Source organism: Pongo abelii, chromosome 21 (assembly GCF_028885655.2).
Source record: "Pongo abelii isolate AG06213 chromosome 21, NHGRI_mPonAbe1-v2.0_pri, whole genome shotgun sequence".
Classification (NCBI taxonomy): domain Eukaryota; kingdom Metazoa; phylum Chordata; class Mammalia; order Primates; family Hominidae; genus Pongo; species Pongo abelii.
Window position 1 is genome coordinate 18,828,072 of NC_072006.2, and position 23,281 is coordinate 18,851,352.

The 23,281-nt window shown below is 44.2% G+C and overlaps 1 protein-coding gene and 1 long non-coding RNA gene across 2 annotated transcripts in view; one reads left to right on the forward strand and one right to left on the reverse strand.

Annotated features, from left to right (window-relative positions):
• The window catches only part of LOC134760785 (uncharacterized), a 51,383-nt gene extending 40,884 nt beyond the window's left edge, over nucleotides 1-10,499 (forward strand). The window contains exons 3-5 of the long non-coding RNA XR_010138759.1: nucleotides 6,779-6,988; nucleotides 7,558-7,630; nucleotides 8,255-10,499. This is a non-coding gene — a long non-coding RNA (uncharacterized LOC134760785). The remainder of the gene's footprint in view (nucleotides 1-6,778; nucleotides 6,989-7,557; nucleotides 7,631-8,254) is intronic.
• An 837-nt stretch (nucleotides 10,500-11,336) lies between these two features.
• Nucleotides 11,337-14,735, reverse strand: LOC100440716 (cystatin-SN). Its single transcript, XM_054542379.2, has 3 exons — nucleotides 14,446-14,735; nucleotides 12,800-12,913; nucleotides 11,337-11,684 (listed from the first exon to the last, which is right to left on the reverse strand). The coding sequence occupies exons 1-3, from the start codon at nucleotides 14,668-14,670 to the stop codon at nucleotides 11,601-11,603; spliced, it is 423 nt and encodes a 140-aa protein (XP_054398354.1). The 5' UTR covers nucleotides 14,671-14,735; the 3' UTR covers nucleotides 11,337-11,600.
• Between the last annotated feature and the right edge of the window lie 8,546 nt (nucleotides 14,736-23,281).

A 23,281-nucleotide genomic window follows, 5' to 3' on the forward strand; every position in this document is an offset into this window, starting at 1 on the left:
TAGCCATTCTGACTAGTATAAGATGTATGGCATTGCGGCTTTAATTTTCATTTCTCTGATATTTAATTATGTTGAGCATTTTCATATATTTGCCATTTGTATATCTTTTATTCAAAAATGTCTGTTCATACCCTATGCCCACTTTTTAATGGGTTTATTCTTGTTTTTCTTGTTGAGTTGTTTGAGTTCCTTGTAGAGTCTGGATATTAGCTCTTTGTCAGACACACCATTGGCAAATCTTTTCTCCCATTCTGTAGGTTGTTTGTTTACTGAGAATTATTTATTTTTCTCTGCAGAAGCTTTATAGATTTATTAAGTCTCATTTCTCTTTTTTGGTTTTTGTTGTATTTTATTTTGAGGACTTCATCATAAATTCCTTGCCTAGACCAATATTTAGAAGAGTTTTTCCTATGTTGTCTTCTAAGATTTTTTTAGTTTCAGTTCGTACATTTAAGTCTTTAATCCACCTTGAGTTAATTTTTGTATGTGATGGAAGGTAAGAGGTCAGTTTTGTGAATTTACATATGGCTCACCAATTATCCCAGTGCCATTTGTTGAATCGAATATGATTTCCCTTTATATAATTTTGTCAATTTTGTCAGAGATCAGTTGACTGTAGCTGTGTGGCGTTATTTTTCAGTGTGTGTCTATTTCTTCAATATGACCATGCTGTTTTGATTTCTACAGCCTTTCAATATAATGTGGTCTTTCCAATTTTATTCTCTTTGCTTAGCATTACCTTAGGTATTAAGAATCTTTTTTTGGTTTCATATGAATTTTAGGATTTTTTTCCTAATTCTATGAAGAATGACCTTTGTAGTTTGATAGTAATTTAATTGAATCTGTAGATAGCTTGGGTAGTATGACATTTTAATGACATTGATTCTCCCAATCTATAAGCATTGGATTTTAAAAATTTATTTTTGCCATCTATTATTCCCTTCTTTAGTGTTTTGTAGTTCTTTTTGTAGAGATCTTTCACCTCCTTGGTTAAATGTGTTTCTAGGTATTTTATTACTTTTTGTAGCTATTATGAATTGGATTGAATTCTTGATTTGGTTCTCAGCTTGGTCATTATTGTTATGTAGAAATGCTACTGATTTTTGTACATTAATTTTGTATCCTGAAACTTTCATGAGGAAATTTATCAAATTGAAGAGTCTTTGGGGGAATCTTTAGGGTTTTCTAGGTATAAGATCATGTCATAAAAGAAAACAGAAAATTTGACTTCCTCTTTTACAATTTGAATGTACTTATTTCTTTCTTCTGCCTGATTGCTTTAGCTAGAACTTCCTGTAGTATGTTGAATAGCAGTAGTCATAGTGGGTATCCTGACCTTAATCCTATTCTCAGGGAAAATGCTTTCAACTTTTCTTCATTCAGAATGATGTTGGCTTTTGGTTGGTCATATATGGCATTTATCATTTTGAGGTATGTTCTTTCTATGCCTAGTTTGGTAAGGGTTTTATTAGAAAGGGATGCTGGATTTTGGTAAATGCCTTTTCTGGAATCTTTTGATATGATCACATGATTTTTATTTTTAATTCTGTGTACGTGGTGAATCCTCTTTTTTGATGTGTATGTTGAATCAATCTTGCATCTCTGGAATAAAACCCATTCAATCTTGGTGTATTATGTCTTTGATATGCTGTTGGATTTAGTGTGGTAGCATTTTGTTGAGGATTTTTCTTCTATGTTTATTAGATATATTGGTTTGTATTTTTTTGTTGTTGTTGTTGTTGTTTTTGGTTATGTCCTTGTCTATTTTTGGTATCATTGCAATGCTGGCTGCATAGAATAAATTAGAGAAGATTCCCTTTTTGGAAAAGTTTCAGTAAGAATGGCAGCAGTTCTGTCTTGTACATCTGATAGAATTTGGCTGTGAACTCATCTGGTCCTAGACTTTTTTGTTGTTGTTGGGAGTTTGTTTTTTTTCTTACTAATTCAATTTTATTACTCATTACTGGTCTGTTCAAAATTTCTGTTTCTTCCTGGTTGAAACTTAGGGCGTTGTATATTTCCAGAAATCCATCTATTTCTTCTAGATTTTCTCATTTGTTCACATGGAGATTCTCAGAGTAGTCTGTGATAATCTTCTGTACTTCTGTTGTATCAGTTGTAATGACACCTTTATCACTTCTGGTTGCACTTGTTTGAATCTTCTCTCTTTGTTTGTTGGTTAATCTAACTAGTGGTCTATTGATTTTGTTTATCTTTTCAAAGAACTAACTTCATTTCTTTTTTTTTTTTTTTTTTTTGGTCCCAATTTCATTTAGACCTTTTGTGATCATTATTTTTTTTCTTTTACTAGTCTTTGATGTGGTTTGTTCTTTTTTCTCAAGTTTCTTGAGGTATAACCTTAAGTTGCTTATTTGTGATCTATCTTTTTCATGTAGGCAGTTAGTGTTATAAACTTCCCTCTTAGCACTGATTTGGTTGTTTTTCAGACATTTTTGAAAGCTATATCTTTATTTTTATTCATTTACAATTTTTTGATGTGGATTTTAATTTTATGATTGACCCAACAGTCATTCAGAAGCAGATCATTTTATTTTCATGTATTTGCATAGTTTTGAGTATTCCTCTTAGTGTTGATCTCTATTTTCATTTCACTGTGGTTCAAGAAGTTATTTGATATGATTTCAATATTTTACATGTATTGAAATTTTCATTTTGGCCTAGCATATGGTAAATTTTTGAGAATGTTTTATGCATACAACAGAAGACTGTGTATTCTGAAGTTTTAAAGTACAATATTGTGTAAGTATGTGTTAGGTCCATTTGATCTACAGTTCAACTTAATTCCAGAATTTTTTGGTTGATCTTCTGCCTCAATAAACTGTCTAGTTCTGTCATTGGGATACTGAAGTCCCCTCCTAATACTGTATTGGTATCTATGTCTTGTTTTAGGTGTAGCAGTATTTGTTCTATGAATCTAGGTGTTCCAATGTTTGGTGCAAATGTATTTGGAATTGTTAGATCTTCTCAAATAAATTTCTTTATCATTATATAATTACCTTCTTGGTCTCATTTATAGATTTTTCTATTTTTTTCCTTTTTCTTCTGTCTCTGAAATATGTATGACTCCTAGTTTTACATGCTTTCTATATGGTCCCACATTTCTTGGAATCTTTAATCATTAATTTTTTTTCCTTTAGTTTTGTCTGACTGGGTTAATTTCAAAGACCTACTTTCCATCTCTGAAATAATTTCTTCTGCTTTGGTCAAGCGTACTCTTGAAGCTTTTAACTGGATTTTAAAATTTCACCAATACATTTTTTATTTCTAGTAGTTGTATGGGTTTTTAAAAATCTATCTTTTTTGATACTTGAATAGTATTTCTGATTTATGTTGGTTTTCAACTTTCTCTTGGATTATATTGTGCTTTTTAAAAATCAGTATTTTAATTTCTTTGTCAGGCATTTCAAAAGCGTTATTTTCATGAAGACCCATTGCTGGAGAGTTAGTATGGTCCTTTTGAGGTATTGTTACACTCTGCTTTTCCATGCTTTTGGAATTTTTTCTCTGGTTCCTTCTCATCCTCAAAGCTATCTCTATTTCTAATTTTTTAATTTACTTTCATTTGGAAGGGATGTTTTTATTTTTTCTTTTTCTCCCTTGAGAATGTGTATAATGTGTGCTGTGTAGGGTTCAACTTTGGGTCTGGATGCTTTCATTGTCAAAGTTTCTGTGTATGTTCCTTGGTTATAGATAGTCTTTGTATGGTGGCTTTCTTAGATATTTGTTGTAGTAGTGGTGAAGAGAAGAATGAGTGGGTTCACTTCCTCTTACATGTCCAGTGTAGCTGAGGTCTCAGGAAGCTTATCTCATTCTCCAGTGCTATGCATTTCTGCCAGCAGATTTTCTATTAGACTGTGCCATTTGTTTTCCAAGCCAGGGAGTGGTGCTTATGGATAAGAACCAGCTAAGGCTGGTGCAGATGGGGCATATACTTGATCTTTGTGTATGATGAGATGCTTTCTGTTGCCTCAGGCAATGGGCTATGCTGTGGAATGCACAGTGGTGTGAGCTCCCTGTACAGTCCTGGACTGAGGGACCAAGCTGGCTGGGGCCAGAGAATGCAGACATGCCTACATGTCCACCCGTGGTAGGTGCAAGCACTAGCTCTGGGGGCAGATAAAGAGGCAGCTGCAAAACATCCAGAGATGTGCTTGGGTATGGAGGGGACAACCCTCTGCTGCCCAAAGTTCTCTGACTGGAAAGGGAGTAGTAATCTAGAAAAGCGAGTACCCCACGTGCATTAAGATATGTCCAGGCATGCAGCACAGTGGGTGCTGCTGATTCAAGACCTATGCACCTGAAGGGAGGGGTGGCTGAGGCACCTAATCCAGGTGAGAAGATTCTCCAAATGCCTGGGAATGTGCCCTGCATGGAGTGGAGATGGTGCTCTTGCACTAAGATCTCTGCATGAGAAGGGAGGGGCAGCTCAGGTTCCTATTCCAGGTAAATGGGTAATCAGCATGCCTGGAAATATCCCTGAGCATGACAGAGAGGGCACTCCTGAACAAATATTTCCACACAGGCAAGAGAAGTGAGTCAGGGTTCCAGTCCAGTAGAGCAGGTGCACTGAGTGCTTGGAAGTATGCCCTGGAAAGGAGTAGAAAAGTACAGATGCACCAAGATCTCTGCATTAGAAGGGAAATGCAACTTATATTCCTAATCCAGGTGAGGGGGGTGTACTGAATTCTTGAAATTATGCCTGGTTGTGGAGTGAAGAGGGTGCTTCTGCACCAAGATGTCTGCACAGCAATGGAGGGGTAACCCAGTATCTTCATCTGTGTGAGCAGATGGGCAAAATGCCTGTAAGTATGTCCCTCAGTAAGCAACAAAAAAATTTGCTGCAGAGTGGAGAAATGGCTGTTGCAATAAGGTCTTTTCATGAGAGAGTTGCCAGGCCTTTATTTCAGGCAAGTTGAAGTGTTGAATGCTGGGAAATATCCCCAGGCTTGGACTTGAGTGGGTTGTTGCTTTGCCAAATTATTTGCAAAATAGGGGAGCTCTGACCCACACTCCCCATTCAGACCAGCAGCTCAATACTGGTGGGTCACATTTCCCAACTGACAAAGGGGGCAGTCTGGGGCACCCAGAAATGACACCCACACACAAGTCCAAGACTGCATAGCTGTTCCTGGCCATAGTACCTATCACTCAGGAAAAATTGTGGCTTCAGCAACTCTCTTCGGTATGTATTTCTATTTTTATTTCATTTAGCATTATTGGTATTGATTTCTATTTTTATTCCACTGTGGTCTTAGAGTACAGTTAGTATGATTTTCTTTTTTTAATTTATTGAGACTTGCTTCATGGCTGAGCATGTGGTCTGTCTTAGAGTATGCTCTGTGGTCCCATGAGAAGAAAGTGTGTTCTGTGTTTGATAGGTGGTGTATTCTGTAGATGTCTATTAGGTCCAATTGGTGAAGTATCAAATTTAAATCCAGAATTTCTTTGTTAGTTTTCTACGTCAATGATCTGTCTAACACTGCCATTGGGATGTTGAAGTACCCCATTTTTATTCTGTGACTAATTCTTTTTGTGGGCCTGGGCATTCTTGTTTATCAGTCTGGAGGCTGCAATGTTGGGTGCATATATGTTTAAGAATAATTAAGTCTTCTTGTTTAATTGAACCCTTTGTCATCATGTAATGCCCTTCTTTGTCCTTTTTAAATTCCTATTGTTGTATTGAAGTCTGTTTCATCTGATGTTAAAATAGCAAGCCTGTCCCTTTCTTGTTTTCTATTCGTGTGATAGATCTCTCTCCAACTCTTTTTGTTGAGACTATGGGTGTCATTATGTGTGAGATAGATCTTTTCAAAGACAGCAGATGGATGGGTCTGGGTTTTTAAATGCAACTTGTAATCTGTGCCTTTTAAGTAGGTTATTTAGGCTGTTTATATTCAAGGTTAATATTTTTTCTTTGTTAGTTTGTTTGTTTGAGACAGAGACTTGCTCTATTGCCCAGGCTGGAGTACAATGGCACGATCTCAGTTTACTGAAACCTCTGCCTCCTGGGTTCAAGTGATTCTCCTGACTCAGCCTCCCAAGTAGCTGGTATTATAGGCATGCATCACCATGCCCAGCTTACTTTTTGTAGTTTTAGTAGACATTGGGTTTCACCATGCAGGCCAGGCTGTTCTCGAACACTTGACCTTACGATCCACTCACCTTTGCCTCCCAAAGTGCTGGGATTACAGGCAGAGCCACTGTGCCTGGCCCAAGGTTAATATTTATATGTGAGTTTTTGATCCTATCGTGAAGGTGACAGCTGGTTTCCTTGTAGTATGTATTGTGTTGTTGCTATATACTGTCTCTGAGCTATGTATTTAACTGTATTCTTGCAAAAGTAGGTATTGTTCTCTTATTTCCATGTTCAGAACTCCTTTAAGCATCTCTTGTAAAGCTAGTCTAGTGGCAACACATTTTCTCAGTGACTGATTGTCTGCAAATTATTTTTTTTTCTTCTTTGTTTATGAAGCTTAGTTTGATGGGATAGGAAATTTTGTTCAGAATTTATTGTCTTTAGGAAGGCTGACAATAGGCCCCAAAAGATTGGGTTCTTTTTGACACCTAGTGAAAAATGAAAGTGTTATCCTCATGAAAACGTACTCACTAATATGGTATGAACAATAGTTAGTGTACCATGCAGTTTGTTTTTATTTTATGTTATTTTGTTTTTCATTTTACCCAAGTGAGACCCAAGTTGTTTTATTTTTTTATGGGAATTTTGTGAGATAGAATTTCTTGATTTTCACATTTGTAGGGTGCAGACAAGTGTAGTGAACTACTCACAGCAAGGATGTATGCCTTTGAGGTGGCACAGACCCGATGGATCAGACTTGGCCTCCATCCTCCTCTTATCCTGATGAAATCTCACAGCTCCAGACAACACAGATGTAAAACTTTGACCAACAATAAGATGGCTTGAAGAAATACTTCTTTCAGGACAAACTCTTTCTGCGCATTCCATAAGGTAATCAATATAGTATATAATTATACATTTGCACAATTTTGAAGCCCACTGCAACAGTGAGAGTTTTAAAATGCTGTGTTTAGTGAGCATTGTCAATAGTCTTTAAGATCATCAATCTTAAGTCAAGAAAATTTAGAAAATACAAAAATCTTAGAGCTCACATGAAAGAAAACTGGAAGCTTTTCCATATTAGACAACAATCAGACAAATTTGCATAATATTACCAATGTGAGTTTTGAAGCAGAAAGAAAATGTTATAAACCATGATTTTCACAAGTAGGACTGATTGTAGTGTTTCATAATTTTGGATGATTGTAGTATTTATCAGAATTTTAAAGTGATCAAACTGAGTGGAAAGACTGGTTTACCTTTCTGCTATATTTATAGAAAGTTCTATTATAAAATCAATGTTATGTGATGAAGCAAATAGTGACTCAATAGTTGAGTATGAAAACATAGAAATAACTTATTACACTGTTGTGTCAAGTAGCTAATTAATAAAAATGTTATGTTAGCAAGTAAAGAGAACACAAATTAATGAAGGGTAAATCTGCCCTTTCTTCTCCAAGGTGGATGGATGGACTGACGAGGACAAAGCTAGTGACATGATGAACAGGAAACAATGTTTCTCTCAAGCTGCAGGTTTGAAAAGTCAAGCAGCCTCTTCCTTGGCTGACAACTCCTTTCTGACTCAGTGGAAGACATTGTTCTCTAGTGCCAGGGGCTGTTAGAAACTTTGCTTATGAGTAAGAAGAACATCCCACTGCCTGGATGATCTATATCCACCTTTAAACAGAAGCACAGAGCTACAGAGGAGGGGTTTCTGGATGGAACGTTCCACATATGGCTGGAATTTATGGATTCTAAGGACACAGGACCTAGGTCCACTTTGCAGACCAGAGTTGACACTGGCTGCTAACATTGAGGCCTGCTATGCTCTGAGTCCATCACTACAGCCTCAAAAATCCCTCCCCATTGTCTTATAATAACCTCTTTGCTTTGTTTTATGAATCATCCCAGGTTTGCTTTGTGAATTTATTCCCTTTTTGCTACAAGCCAATAATTTTAAGTCTGTTGACTTGCAAAATCAGTTTTGATGACTGATAACACTAGGATGTACATCATTTTTCTGGAATTTTGGATGATTGTATTATTTATCAGGACTTTAAAATGAGTAATTTGTTGTGACTTATTTCCTCTTCTTAAATAAACACTCACTTCTGTGCTTATTTTCTATTTGGTTATATTATGCTATTTTTCATGCAGGTAATCCTCTGAATTATGTGAGCCTCAGACCTCATGGAACCTGGGTTGCCTCTGATCATAGTGCTGAGAATCCTCCTGCCCAAAGAATGACTGCACTGGTTTCTGCTTCCTAGGCCTCCAATGGACTTACCTCTCCTTCCAGAGTGATTTGTCTATGCTGAAGGTGGAGTTTCTAACCTCTGTGGTTTCACTCTTTTAGCAAGAATGTGTGACATTATTTTTGCTAAAGGAACTCTTAGAATGGGTGCAATATTTCCAAAACATGACACCCAGGAGGCTTTTTTACTCCCAAAATCCGGTAGCTTCCAGAAGAGCCCAGACCTTCAGCTTGGTCAGGAAGATGAAGACCCACATGCTCATCTTCAGGCTTCCCTGTCCCCTGCTCCCCTCCTAGGAAACAGACACACTTGGAGATGGTGAAGTGTTGCAGGAAGTCAGGGACCCCAAACAGAGGGACTGGCTGAAGCCATAGCAGAAGAATGTGGATTGTGAAGATTTTATGGACATTTATTTGTTCCCCAAATTAATACTTTTATAATTTCTTATGCCTATGTTTACTGCAATCTCCAAACATAAATTGGAAAGACTTCATGGACGCTTATCACTTCCCCAATCAATAACCTTGAGCTTTCCTATGCCTGTCTTTAATTTAATCTCTTAATTCTGTCAGTTGAGGAGGATGTATATCATCTCAGAACCCTGTAATAATTGCATCAACCACACAAATTGTAAAGCATGTGTGTCTGAGCAATATGAAATGTGGGCACCCTGAAAAAAGAGCAGGATAATAGCAATTGTTCAGGGAAGAAGAGAGACAACCTTAAACTCTGACTCCGGTGAGCCGGGCAGAACAGAGACATATTTCTCTTCTTTCAAAAGCAAATGGGAGAAATATCACTGAATTCTTTCTCTCAGCATGGGATATCCCGGAGAAAGAGAATGCCCACCTAGGGGTAGGTCTCTGAACTGGCCCCCCCAAGGCGTACCTGTCTCTTATGGTTGAGACTGCAGGGGTGAAATAAACTCCAGTCTCCCATAGCACTCCGAGGCTTATTAGGAAGAGGAAATTCCCGCCTAATAAATTTTGGTCAGACTGGTTGATCTCAAAACTCTGTCTCCTGATAAGATATTATCAGTTACAATGGTGGCCAAAATTCATTAGCAATTTTAATTTTTCACCTGAGCTGTGGTCCTGTGATCTCACCCTGCCTCCACTTGCTTTGTGATATTCTATTACCCTGTTAAGTACTTGATGTCGGTCACCCACACCTATTCACACACTCCCTCCCTTTTTGAAACTCCCTAATAAAAACTTGCTGGGTTTTGCTTCTTATTGGGCATCACGGATCCTACCAATGTGTCATGTCTCCCCCGGACGCCCAGCTTTAAAATTTCTCTCTTTTGTACTCTGTCCCTTTATTTCTCAAGCTAGCCAATGCTTAGGAAAATAGAAAAGAACCTACATGATTTTCGGGGCAGGTACCCAGATAGTGGAGGAAGCCCTCTACAGAATCAGATTTCCCCCTCCACTTCCCCAGGAAGAGAGATGTCAGAAAAGTTACTGCTTTACACAAAATCACCTGTTCCTTGTGTCCTTGCATGGTGGTGGCTTATGTCAAGACAGGCCCTTCCCCAGGCAGAGAACCATAAGGATCTCCATGCATGCAGGACGTCGCCCCTGACCACCATTTCCGGGCACCTGCTGTTCTGCTCTCAGCCCCTCTCTTCCAACAGAAGCCTGAATCAGTGTGTGCGACACCCGACCCCCTGACACCAGGTGAGGCCCAAACTCAAATCTCCTCAGCTCATGGCCTCCTGGACGCTGCTTCATTTTCCTAAACCTAAAACCTTGGTTAAATCCCGTGGTGGTAGAGAGGAAATGAAGGAGATGCTCCCCACTCTCCCCACCATACCATTCTCCTCCTAGCTTTCTAAGTGTGGCACATGGGGTGCTGGCCTCAGGGCTGTTTGGGCAGTTTCCCCTTTGTCATTTCCCCCTCGGTGTTCATGGCAGCCACCCTTGGTCAATGCAGCTCTAGGCATGGGAGATAGTTGAGAGCCCTTCCCAGAGGCACCTGCCCTGAGGGCTGCAACCCTCTGCCCTGACATGGCAAAGGGAAGGGCTGTGAAGGGTTGGCGAGGACTTAGGACTGTAGCTTCTTCTTTGAAGCACAACTACCCAATATTCTACTGAATGGTTTTGACACTAAGATGATGTTATTTATTAATTAAAACATCCTTTTTGAAAAAAATGAGTGTCCACTGCATGTCACTTCCATTTGTGTTTTAGCTTCTCCATCCCTGCCAAGAAGCCTGACCTGAGTGCACGTTTTAAATCCAAGTCCAGAGAAAAAGCGGCTGGATGTGGATGTGTAAAACTCTTCTAGGGCACAGCTTCCTAGCATAGGAGATAACCTCCCAGCCTGGGGCACACCCTCCAAGGATGGATGACAGCAGGTGCTGCTTTCTCTGTTGATGTTGCCTGTCTTTGGTCTCGGTGGCATTTTTCCCAATCAGTTACACACACACACACACACACACACACAAACACACACACACACACACTTCTGGACTTTGTTTCCATGTAGGGGCCTAAAGTCTCCTGTGGAAAGAGCCACATGTCGATCACTATGTATTTCATGTCTAGGGGGTTTGATGAGAGAAGGTCAGTCCCTGGAGTTTGCTCAAATCTGCAAGCACAGATGGAATCTATGGCCTGGTGAGCTCCATCGAGGCCCGGCCCCTGGCTGTGGACACAGCCATCCCCCGCCTCCTGATCAGATCAGGAGCTCAGACCAAAGCACCAGCCCAGTTTCCCAGGCAGCAGCCTGGGCCCCCTCCTCTCCCTGACCCCGTCACCAGGGGCTGCTGCAGCTGAAGGCCTGGGTTCCCAGCCCCTGGCTGCTCTCTCCCTGTTCTGAAGCTCAGGTCTCTGAAAGTGCCAGCAACTCCCCTGATGGCCTTGCTGTGGCCACGTCAGCTCCCAGGTACTCCTCTGATCTCCACTCCAGCAGAACAAGGAGGCTTCATAAAGGAACTGCAGAAACCCTGCCGGTGTGCACATCCCCAGACAGCCAAGAGCTCAGAGGGAGGTGATGCTACTGTTTTATTGCAGGAGGTGGGGGTGTGTGTACCATGTACCAGCGCTATGAGAAGCAAGAAGTAAGGCGGGAGGGCAGAGTCCCCTGTTGAGTAACAAAGGCCTCCTGCCATCTTCTCTGTCTGTCTCCTGGTGCAGCCACATGGGGAGACTTCCCTCAGCGTGGGGGCCACCAGTCCAGCAGAGGGAGCACTACAGGGGGGTAGGAGTAGGAGGTGGTCGGTGTGACTGGTCTGGCATAGACCCCTAGGCTTCTTGACACCTGGAATTCACCAGGGATATTCTGTCCTCCCAGGCAACTTCATGGATCTTGAAAGAGCACAACTGTTTCTGTGAAGGGAAGAGAGAGGGGCAATCAGCGTGGGTTAAATTAAAGGGGAAGATGCCCAGCCATGAGATGTCAGAGCCCGGGTGAGTAGGATGGAGGTGAGACACTGGGCCCTCACCCACCACTGCTGAGTCCCAGAGCACTGAACTAGAATGAATAGTGACTGTTCCTTTACCCCTCCCAAGTCTCCAAGTCACCAGGTGGCATTGGGCCCCCACCCCAACCTGCAGGGTCCTGTACCAGCACAGCCCTGTGAGGAGCAGCCTGTGCAAGGCCTTGGGAGCCCCAAGGGTGCAGGACATGGGAAGGTGGCTCACTTCCCCCAGCTCCTTCCACCTCCAGCACCCAGGCAAGCACTAAGAGGTGACAGAGGGAAGAACACAGGGCAGGGCAGCTCCCCCTCAAAGAACTGGGGCAGGGGGCAATGGTAACAAGGGGAGTGTGGCTCTTCCCTGAGTGGACACCTCACAAGAACCAGCAGGTCCTTGGAGAGGCTGGTGTTGGGTGATCTGGGCAAGTCCAGGGTTTCCCAGCTAACAGGGCTCTAGGTCCCACTAATCTGATCACTGTGGCTGTGGCTGCGTGCAGGTGCCTGAGCCTGGGATTAGACAGAGCCCCTTCTCCCTGCCCAGCACACAGCCCTGCAGCTGCTTCTTCTCATCCAACAGGCAACACCCCAAAGCAGGCAGAGTTGACCTTCTAGTAACCATTCCCAAGATAAAGCCTTCCTAGCAAATCAAACACATCATCTCCCTCCCTCACCACCCCATCTACACATACATGGACAACTACGTAAACTCACTTGGACCCCTCATCCCCATGGATCTATGTAGAAAGCCCGATACACCCCCACACATGCATGCACAGGCACACATGCTCCCATACACCTCCCCGCACACACTGGCACATGTGTGTACACGTTTCCCTTTCCACATGCACACCTAAATGCACACCCCCCCCCACAAGTACATGAACATGTATTCATCCGTGCATACATGGCTCCTCACATACCCACCTGCACACACACACACCCTCCAAACATCTGTAAGGCAGAGGGTGACACATATGCACCACTCTGCAGTGCATGACTGGCCTGGGACCCATATCAGGAACGTACCTTCTGCAGTTCTGGCTGTTCATGGAAGGCACAAGTGTCCAAGTTGGGCTGGGACTTGGTACATATGGTTCGGCCCACCTCTACGTCGAAGAAGTAATTCACCCCGCCCACGATCTACACACATGAGAAAACACGACACACGGACAGCGCCCCCATCAGTTTCATGCACTCACAGGCACTTCACTGTGCCTGAGTCACTGGACTTGCTTTGGTGCTTCATGAGCTGCCCACATGTCACCACAAGGCACACAAGCCCCCTTTTCCTGTCAGCTGGCAGGGTTCTGGGCCTCATGCCTGCTCTTAAACATTGTTTTCTCTGTGTTGGGTAAAAGGATTCGTTGAATTCTGCTACCTGTGTCTCAGGGGTGAGGGAACACTGAATCTTTTCTAGGAAGGCTGTCTGATGACAAAATTTCAGCTACCTTCCGAAAATCTCATTCCTTCCATTTAACCTAGATTTATTACTTCATTTAGAGTAGGAAATGAGATGATTCACACACACAGATATTTTGGGTCAATGGGGCCGCCCAGATGCTACCATTTCAAGCGTGAGAATCAAGCTACATTTCTAAAGTCAGCAGCTCACCTATGTGTTTTACAATTACAGACCTGAATTGAACCCTTTCCCTGCACAAGGCCTCTCCCAGACACAACGTGGCAGAGCTGTGGAGAAACCTAGGATGAGGGATTCATGGGAACCAGGAGGAACTGCTGAGGTCCCTCAAGTATCAGTTTACCCTGTCTAAAATAGGCTTCCAGGCCTGACGGTCTGCAATGTCCTGTGCTTCACTCCAAGTTACTGTCATGTTTAAGAGGGAGATGCAGGCCAGCGGGGACCATGGCACCAGGGAGTGTACCTCCTGTGCAGGGAGAGGGCCCCAGCTGACAGCTGCAGGGGAAACAGGGCTGGTGGGGATTCCTTTGATTTTCCAGGAGAAGGTGGAGGAGCTCTAAAGGCTGTGTCACTATTTGCTGCTCTGCCATGGGATGCAGGTCAATCTGGGCCCGGTAGCCCTGCTGAAGCTCCCTCCCAACCTGACCCCTCCTCCGCTCTGCAGGGTGACCACTGTCCTCATCTGGTGGAGGTCTAACTCTCCATCAGCTGGTAGAGGCAGGGTCAGGCGTTCTCCACCCCATCAGGGACTCAGCCACCCTGGGATGTAGGGGTTGGTCAGCCTGCCTGAGTGTGAAGGCCGCTAGCCCTAAGGGTCTGTGCCCAGGGGTGTGACTTGGGGAAGCAGGGCTCTGCAGAACAGGGAGCCAGGTTCCTATGTGGCCCCTGCGGAGAGGTCTCAGGGAGGAGGATGAGCCTCATGGCCTGGATCTCATCCTGAGCAGCATCAAGCCCACCCAGAGTCAGCACAGTCTCCATCCACACCTGCTGGACCCTGGGAAATGCCATGATCATGGTACAGACACAGGGGCTGCTGCAGGTTAAAGGAAGCTGAGAGGACAGACGGTGGCTGCAGTATATGGCCCAGGAGCATGCTTAGGCATGAAGGCCATCAGCAGAGAATCAGGGAAATCTGAATGAATCTGAGCACTAGATCATGAATGTGTCCGTGTTGATTTGCTGGGAATGCTCTTGAGGGTTGGGCAACAAATCGGCTGGGACTCAGGACCCCTCGGGTGGAGGCAGCACCCACCTGTTGCCTGGCTCTCAGTACCCGCAGCGGGCGTCTGTAGTAGTCATCTTCAGTGGCCTTGTTATACTCGCTGATGGCGAAGTCAAGGGCACGCTGTACCCACTCATCATTGAGGTCTGCTTTATAGATGCCACCCGGGATTATCCTGTCCTCCTCAGGGCTCCAGGACAGGGCCACAGCCAGGGTAACCAGCAGGAGCAGCAAGGTACACAGGGGCCGGGCCATGGTCTCCTCAGAGGCAGAGCACAGAGCTGGAGCTGCAGGAGAGGAGGGTGAGGGCCTGAGACAGGTAGCCCACACCTGCAGGCAGCTGTGCATTTATCCTGCTTCGGCAGCCCAGCCCCGCCCCCCTCCATGCTCGCCACTCCCTGACTCCTCCTCCTGTTTCTGCCCTTCCCCTCTTACAACATCTCTTTTTTCACTCCCCAGCCACTACAAGCTCCCTCCCTGCCTCAGTTCCCCCTGCCCCTCCCAGGCCTCCTCCTCCATCTCCCCCTCCTCCCCACTCCTGTCCTCACTGCAGCCTCCCCGAGCCATGCCTCTCTTCCCCCGTGCTCCCAAGCTTGAGTCACCGGGTCTCCACAGAGGTGACACTGGTCCTTTGACTGTGAAAGCAATGTGACTTCCTGTTTGCTCAGAAAAGGGAAAAATACAGGGTTTGACCTCCCGGGGTCTTCAGATATCAGGGGCATCCAGGAGCACTTGATCACAGTTTCTGAATATCTGGAGCAGAGAGGTTATTTCAGAAGGTGCCAGAAGAACCTGTCCACACCCTACTATGGAGAATTTCTTTGCCAAATTTAAGGGAATTAACCTTTTTGGAAAAGGTCACTGGCTTCTCTTTTCATAATTCATTGTTCAATAAGCAAACCTATCACCAGCTACTCCCTGTGCCAGGAGGTCTAGGGCTTGAAGATGGAACCTGGATGATGAGCCATGAAGGTGACATTGGAGAGCTGCTGCCCAACAGAGATGTGACACCAACCCATGAGCAATTGAAAATTTCTAGTAGATGCATTTTAAAAGATGCGAATAAATGGGTGAAGGTAATGTTTAAAAGATTTATTTAACCTAATATAGCCACAATATTATTTCAGCTAATGGGAACAATTATTAACGAGATCGTTTATGCGTTTGTTTGTTTGTTTTTTTTGGTTTGTAATTCTCTGAAGTTCCCTGTGTATTTTTTAAACTTGGACCAGAAGTCATTTTGGACTGGCCCCATTTCAAGTGTCCTGTTGCACACATGTGGCAGGCGGCTACGGAAATGCACAGTAAATTCCTACACAGTGTGTGTAGGGGATGGTAGGTTATGATCAACAATTAGGATCAGGGAGTTATACTCACTCTGTTGGAAGTGAAATAGAACAGGGACTAGAGAGAGACCACTGGATCCTGGTCAGGGAGTTCTCTATGAGACTGGAGAGGTTGAGAAGCCCCAGGCAGAGGGGAACAGCCAGTGCAAAGGCCCTGAATTGGGGTTGGGCATGCCTTCTCCAGGAACAGGAAGTTCCTGGAGGGGATGTGAGCAGGGAAGGGAATGACCTGGAGTCTCACGGAAAGTGTGTGTGGGGCCCGGTGGAAGGTGCACAGAGATTCCTGGGAGGCAGTGGGAATGTCAGGAGAGGGAGCAGCAGCTGCGGTAGGAATGTGGGAACACACAGGCCTCTCTTGCTTCTCTCCTAGGCAGTCATGCTTCGGGCTCCTTTGCTCCGTGCACTGCTTGGAAGACTCACCTGATACTTTAAAAATTGCCTTAAATGAGGTCGAATTTACATACAATAAAATGCCTAATAGTATGTGCCCAATCTGAGGGATTTCATAAATGCATACACTTGTGTTACCATTTTGTCCAGACCTGTGACATCTGCCTTGCCCCAGACGGTATCCTCCTGCCTCTCCAGCCACCCTCGTGCCCACCCCACCCTGGCAGCCCACAGATTCCTTTGTTGCCTGTCCTTGAGCTTCCCAGGAATGGAGTCCTGCAGATCGAGCCCTGGTGTGTCTTCGTCCTTTGCTCAGTGTGGCTTTCCAGTGGCCCCCGAGTTGCTTAATTGCCAGGATTGTGAGTTCTCCTTCTCCACAGACTGAGAGGATGTGGTCCGTTGGGTGCCCTGTGGGCTGACAAAGCCCCCAGCTCGGGATGCTGAGAGCCCGGGCTGGAATGTGATTCCAGTAGTGGGGAGGGTGAAAGGAGGCTCTGAACAGAGAGCTGCTCCCTTTGTTCTCTCAACCCCACCCTCCATGCCTGATGGTGACCCTGTGGCAAATGCCCTTATGGTGAGGTGGCAGGCTTGGCCAGAAGCACCAGGAAACCCTGGGCCTTAGCAGGATACCCAGAGGACTCTCCTGGGAGTGGTGGAGGTGAGGGTAGGCCAGTGTCAGCCCAGACTAGTTTACAACACTGAACAATACTATAATAAACAAATGATCAAGTGCAGAAAGCATCACATAAAAGTGCAAGTGATGAGGACAACCTGGCCGAGAGTCATCCTGGGCTTGGACATGGCTAGGGCTGGATCAGCAGGAACCTGGCAGCGGGAACCATATTATTCATGGGTGCTCATGTTCAGTATTAGGACAGGGGACCTTGTTACCTGAGGCCTGGTGACCATCTCACCCCACTGTGAATCTGGCACCCCTAGAATAGCCGTGTAGCCCAGCAGATACAGCAGGTGTCCCAATGGTGTTTACTGCTGGGTGATGGAGGAAAGGTCTTCAAACAGAGCTACATATATGCCTCCTAGTTAGACAGGAAATGGTGGGAGATTCCCAGAGAAGGGAAAGAGAGGGAAGTCCCTTACCAGGTGTTTGTGAGCAGAATGTTCATTTCAAAAGGTAGGAGTTAGTTCTTCTCTGTGGCTTCCACCTTCCTGGGATAGGTGGGAGTCCAGACTCAGGAAGACATGCTGTGCAGAGGGTAAGCTGAAGGTCAAGCAATCCTCTTGTTTCTTTTTTTTGTTTGTTTGTTTTGTTTTGTTTTGTTTTGTTTTGTTTTGTTTTGTTTTGAATCATCAGAAACGAGATGCAGGTAACCCAAATAGCGAGAATGTGCTGGTGGGTGGAGTGTGAGGAAGGGATGCCAGAGTGCTGACCTGTGCCCTGTATGTGATGACACGACCAGTGGTCATCTTCTGTCAGGACACTGGCATGCACTGCAGGGAGGGTCAGCTGTTCTGATGCAGCAAGCTCTCTAATCCCAGTAGGAAAGATACCAGTGTAGGTTGCTCTTAGGAGGAGGTACAAGTGTGATGTCCAGAATGTAGTGATAGGAAGTGGCAGGTTGAGGTAGCTGGGCAGCTCCTCCCGATGTTTAATGACCTTAGGCAAATGTTGTGTCTGTCACGCATCTGGAGAAAGAGGCTACTTTCTAAAGCATAGTATCTAGGAGTTCAGACCAGCAGAGATGAGCAGACGTCTGCAGTGATGTATCAACATGGTTAAAAATGATGGAGTAGCCAGATGTGGTGGTGCACATGTAATCCTAGCTAATTTGGAGAGTGAGTCAGGAAGATTCCTTCAGTCCAGAAGTTCAATTTCAGCCTGTGCAACACAGTGAAACCCCCATCTAAAAAAAAAAAGGACAGATCACTTTGTTCCCTGATTTCTATAGTCCACAGTTTTAAGGACACACTAGGAAGGGGCCAGATAGCAACCATGGACTGAGGAACAAGCTTGGGCCTTCCAGCACCCATGTAACCTGGAGGAGTCCAGCTGCCCAGGAGGGGGCATGTTTTCCTTCTGCCAGGTGACAAAAGAGAAAGCTGTGTTCCCCTAGGCTGCATGGGTGACTACTGATCCGATTATCTGAATTAGTAGGATGAGAAATTATGTGAGTGGCAGAAGTTCTCTGCAATAAATGACCAATAATAAGTGAACACTAAACAATACCATAATAAATGACCAAGCACAGAAAACATCACGTAAAAGTGCAAGTGGTGAGGACAAGCTGGCCAAGAGTTGAGATTCTGCACAACTGGGTTTTGAGCAACTAACACTTTGGTCTATGGTAGGAGCTGGGACTGAGCAGCCACAGGATTTGGTGGCTTCTCAAATGGGAAGCCCATGAGCCTCCTTTATGGAGCGCCTGGAATTCTCTGGGGTCAAACTCATCACTTTCACACTCTATCCCTCCTTCTTTTCTCCCTTTCCTCAAACATGGTGGACACGTGGATGCTTCTAAACTATGGGCCAATGTTGGTAACACATTTGGCCCTGCTAGAACATGTGGATGCTTCTAAACTATGGGCCCATGTTGATAACACATTTGGCTCTTCCACATCATTAGGAAACTGTGATACTCATGGGGAATCCTGCTGGTAGCCCCAACTAGGAAAGGCGAGAGATGGCAGAGCCCAGTGTCTGAGGTCTGATTGTTTTGCACTCCATGGGGAGAAAGAGAATCCTTTCTATCAGGGACCAGAATGTGAACGGTATTCATGGTTTTGGAGTGCAAGTTAACATTTATTTTTCAAAAAGAGCATTTGTCAGTGCAGATTCACTGACTGAAGAACCACGTATGAATGGAGGGGAGTAGGGGCGGCCTCCGGAACTCAGGCTGCTGGCTGCTGCAGCCAGAGATCCATCTGATTCCCTGGGCTTCAGTTTGCAAAGGCCTGGTAATGAGGAAAACAGATGACTCTGAGGAGGTGAGTCATCTCCTTGACATCTCTGGGTGGTCAGACTTTCTTATCCTGTTTGGGTCACTGCTGGGACTTCCCTGTCACTGTTTGTGTAATCTTAAATATCAATTCCTTTAGCAAAGTGCAGTGACTCTGGAGAGTGGTTCCTCTTCCTGGTTGGAATCCTGTTCAACTCAATCACTGAGTGCTGGAACTGGTGCCAGAGGCCATCAGGACAGCCCTGCTCCCTCCTGTGGCCCTGCCTGCCCTCTCCTCCTGTCACAGAGGAGCTGGATCCAGTGACAAGACTCACCTTGACCAAATCCTTGTTAGGCTCCTCTGAGCCTTCCTCTGCCCTAATCCTCCACCCTAGTCCCCAGCCCTGGACCTCCTGTTCTTGTGAGTGCTGCATTGCCCAGTTTTAGGAAAGAATCCTGCTAAGTCAGTTTAGAAAGACTCCCACACCCTTGGTATCTGATCACCCTCAACATCTGACCAAGTTCTTCATTCCTTAACTTTAATGTCTAAGGCTTTGTCCTGCCTTTAGCAACAATATTTTTAGGTCAGTTTATCTAGAACTTCCTACCTTTGATGTTTCTGCTTAGTATTTCTGTTTGAAATGGTTCCAAAGGTACTTTAATAATGACCCAATCATTCCATACTGTAAGTGAGATTATTTTACCCTCCCTACTTACTTGTTTTAATTTTGTGCCCATTTTTCTCCAGTCTTTTAGATCTAAAGATCCCTGTTCTAGAAACTATGGGCAGAATTGTTCTATTGTTCGAAAAAGCGTGATTAGATTTTTTGTAGAGACTCTAACTCCCCCTCTTTTTACAAGAATTTTAATAGAGCTGAGATAAGAGGCATATTTACTTTTAGTTTGCCCCATTGTTACCCTGGCTTCTTCCGACCATACAAGCTTACTTCAAGGCTGACTGTAGACGTACTCAGGAATCTCTCATCGACTTGTCCTCAGTGACCACACTCGAGCATACCTTCACCCTAGAGGAAAGCACCCACGATGTTCACCAGATGAAAGCGTGGCCAGCCCCTCCACACCTGTGGGCATTTCTCATTGGGTGGGATAAGAGACTGAGAAAACAAAGAGACACAGAGACAAAGTATAGAGTAAGAAAAGTGGGCCCAGAGGACCGGTACTTAGCATAGGGAGGACGTGCGCTGGCACAGGTCTCTGAGTTCCTTCAGTATTTATTGATCATTATCTCTGCCATCTCAGAGAGGGGGCTGTGGCAGGACAATAGGGTAATAGTGGGGAGAGGGTCAGAAGGAAAACATGTGAACAAATGTCTCTGTGTCATAAACAAGGTTAGAAAATGTGCTGTGCTTTGATGTGCACATACATAAACATATCTGGTGCATTAAAGAGCAGTATTGCCACCAGCATGTCTCACCTCCAGCCTGAAGGTGGTTTTCTCCTATCTCAGTAGATGGAACATACAATTGGGTTTTACACCGAGACATTCCATTGCCTAGGGAGGAGCAGGGGACAGATGCCTTCCTCTTATCTCAACTGCAAAGAGGTCTTCCTCTTTTACTAATCCTCCTGAGCAAAGACCCTTTACAGGTGTGGGGTTACGGGATGGTCAGGTCTTTCCCTTCCCAGGAGGCCATATTTCAGACTTTCACATGGAGAGAAACCTTTTACAATACCTTGCTTTTCTAGGAAGAGGTCCCTGCGGCCTCCTGCAGTGATTTGTGTCCCTGGGTACTTGAGATTAGGGAGAGGTGATGACTTTTAACAAGCATGCTGCTTTCAAGCATTTGTTTAGCAAAGCATATCCTGCATAGCCCTAAATCCATTAAACCTTGAGTCAACACAGAACATGTTTCTGCCAGCACAGGGTTGGGGGTAGGGTTACAGATTAACAGCATCTCAAGTCAGAAGAATTTTTCTTAGTACAGAAAAAAATGGAGTCTCTTATGTCTACTTCTTTCTACATAGACACAGTAACAGTCTGAAGTCTCTTTCTTTTCCCCACACGCAACTACATGGAAACTGAACAACCTGCTCCTAAATGATTACTGGGTGAATAATAAAATGAAGACAAAAATAAAGATGTTCCTTGAAGCCAATGAGAACAGACACAACGTACCAGAATCTCTGGGACACATTTAAAGCAGTGTGTAGAGAGAAATTTATAGCACTAAATGCTCACAAGAGAAAGCAGGAAAGACCTAAAATTGACACCCTAACATCACAGTTAAAAGAACTAGAAAAGCAAGAGCAAACAAGTTCAAAAGCTAGCAGAAGGCAACAAGTAACTACGATCAGAGCAGAACTGAAGGAGACAGAGACACAAAAGAACCCTTCAAAAAATCAATGAATCCAGGAGCTGTTTTTTTTTTTTAAGATCAACAAAATTGATAGACCACTAGCAAGACTAATAAAGAAGAAAAGAGAGAAGAATCAATAGACCCAATAAAAAATGATAAAGGGGATATCACCAGTGATCCCATGGAAATACAAACTACCATCAGAGAATACTATAAACAGCTTTACGCAAATAAACCAGAAAATCTAGAAGAAATGGATACGTTCCTGGATACATACACCCTCCCAAGACAAAACCAGGAAGAAGTCGAATTGCTGAATAGACCAATAACAGGCTCTGAAATCGAGCCTACTAACCAAAAAAAGTCCAGGACCAGACAGATTCACAGCCGAATTCTACCAGTGGTACAAAGAGGAGCTGGTACCATTCCTTCTGAAACTATTCAAACAACAGAAAAAGAGGGAATCCTCCCTAACTCATTTTATGAGGCCAGCATCATCCTGATACCAAAGCCTGGCAGACACACAACAAAAAAAGGAGAAGTTTAGACCAGTATCCCTGATGAACATCAACGCAAAACTCCTCAATAAAATACTGTAAGCCGAATCCAGCAGCACATCAAAAAGCTTATCCACCAAGATCAAGTTGGCTTCATCCCTGGGATGCAAGGCTGGTTCAGCATACACAAATCAATGAGTGTAATCCAACACATAATCAGAACAAAAGACAAAAACCACATGATTATCTCAATAGATGCAGAAAAGGCCTTCAACAAAATTCGACAGTGCTGCATGCTAAAAAGTCTCCATAAACTAGGTATTGATGGAACGTGTCTCAAAATAATAAGAACTATTTATGACAAACCCACAGCCAATATCATACTGAATGGGCAAAAACTGGAAGCATTCCCTTTGAAAACTGGCACAAGACGGGGATGCCCTCTCTCACCACTCCTATTCAACATAGTGTTGGAAGTTCTGGCCAGGGCAATCAGGCAGGAGAAGGCAATAAAGGGTATTCAATGAGGAAAAGAGGAAGTCAAATTGACCCTGTTTGCAGACGGCATGATTATATATTTAGAAAACCCCATTATCTCAGCCCAAAATCTCCTTAAGCTGAAAAGTAAGTTCAGCAAGGTCTCAGGATACAAAATCCATGTGTAAAAATCACAAGAATTCCCATACACCGATAACAGACCAACAGAGAGACAATTGAACAATGAGAACACTTGGTCACTGGGCGGGGATCATCACACACTGGGGCCTGTCATGGGGTGGTGGTATGGTGGAGGGATAGCATTAGGAGAAAACCTAGTGTAAATGATGAGTTAATGGGTGCAGCAAACCAATAAGGCACATGTAAACTTATGTAAGAAAACTGCTGCACATTGTGCACATGTACCCTAGAACTTAAAGTCTAAAAAAAGAAAGAGAAAGTTCTAAATATCTGAGAAATAATCAAACCAAAATAGGGTAGCCAACCTGGGAGTCCCCAGTCCTACCTGTGTACTTGTGTTGTTTGTCGTGTGCCTCAGATTATAAAAGCTAAAAGTGGATTCCAGCCTCTGTGATTATTCTGTTTTGCTCTAAAGGAAGGACCATTCAGTGGTCGTTTGCATTCTCCTTTGCCTCTCTTCAGCATATCACTTGAGTGTTAGGGTGCTGTTTGACAGGGTGAACTGGGATCCTCCCCTTTCCTCACCGAGGTGCTGTCTTGACTTACAGTAAAGAGCCAGAAGCCGGGCAGTGTGGAGGACCAGCATTCTGTGCCCCACAGACCTCCTGGATGGCTTATTTGTATCTGGGAAGAGTTAAGTGCTGTCCTGGATCCCTGATATATGGGCGGCTCTTAGGATTTGCCAAAAGGAAACTTTTAAAGCTTCTGTTTCTTTACAGCCAGCAGCTTCGTTACTTATGTGA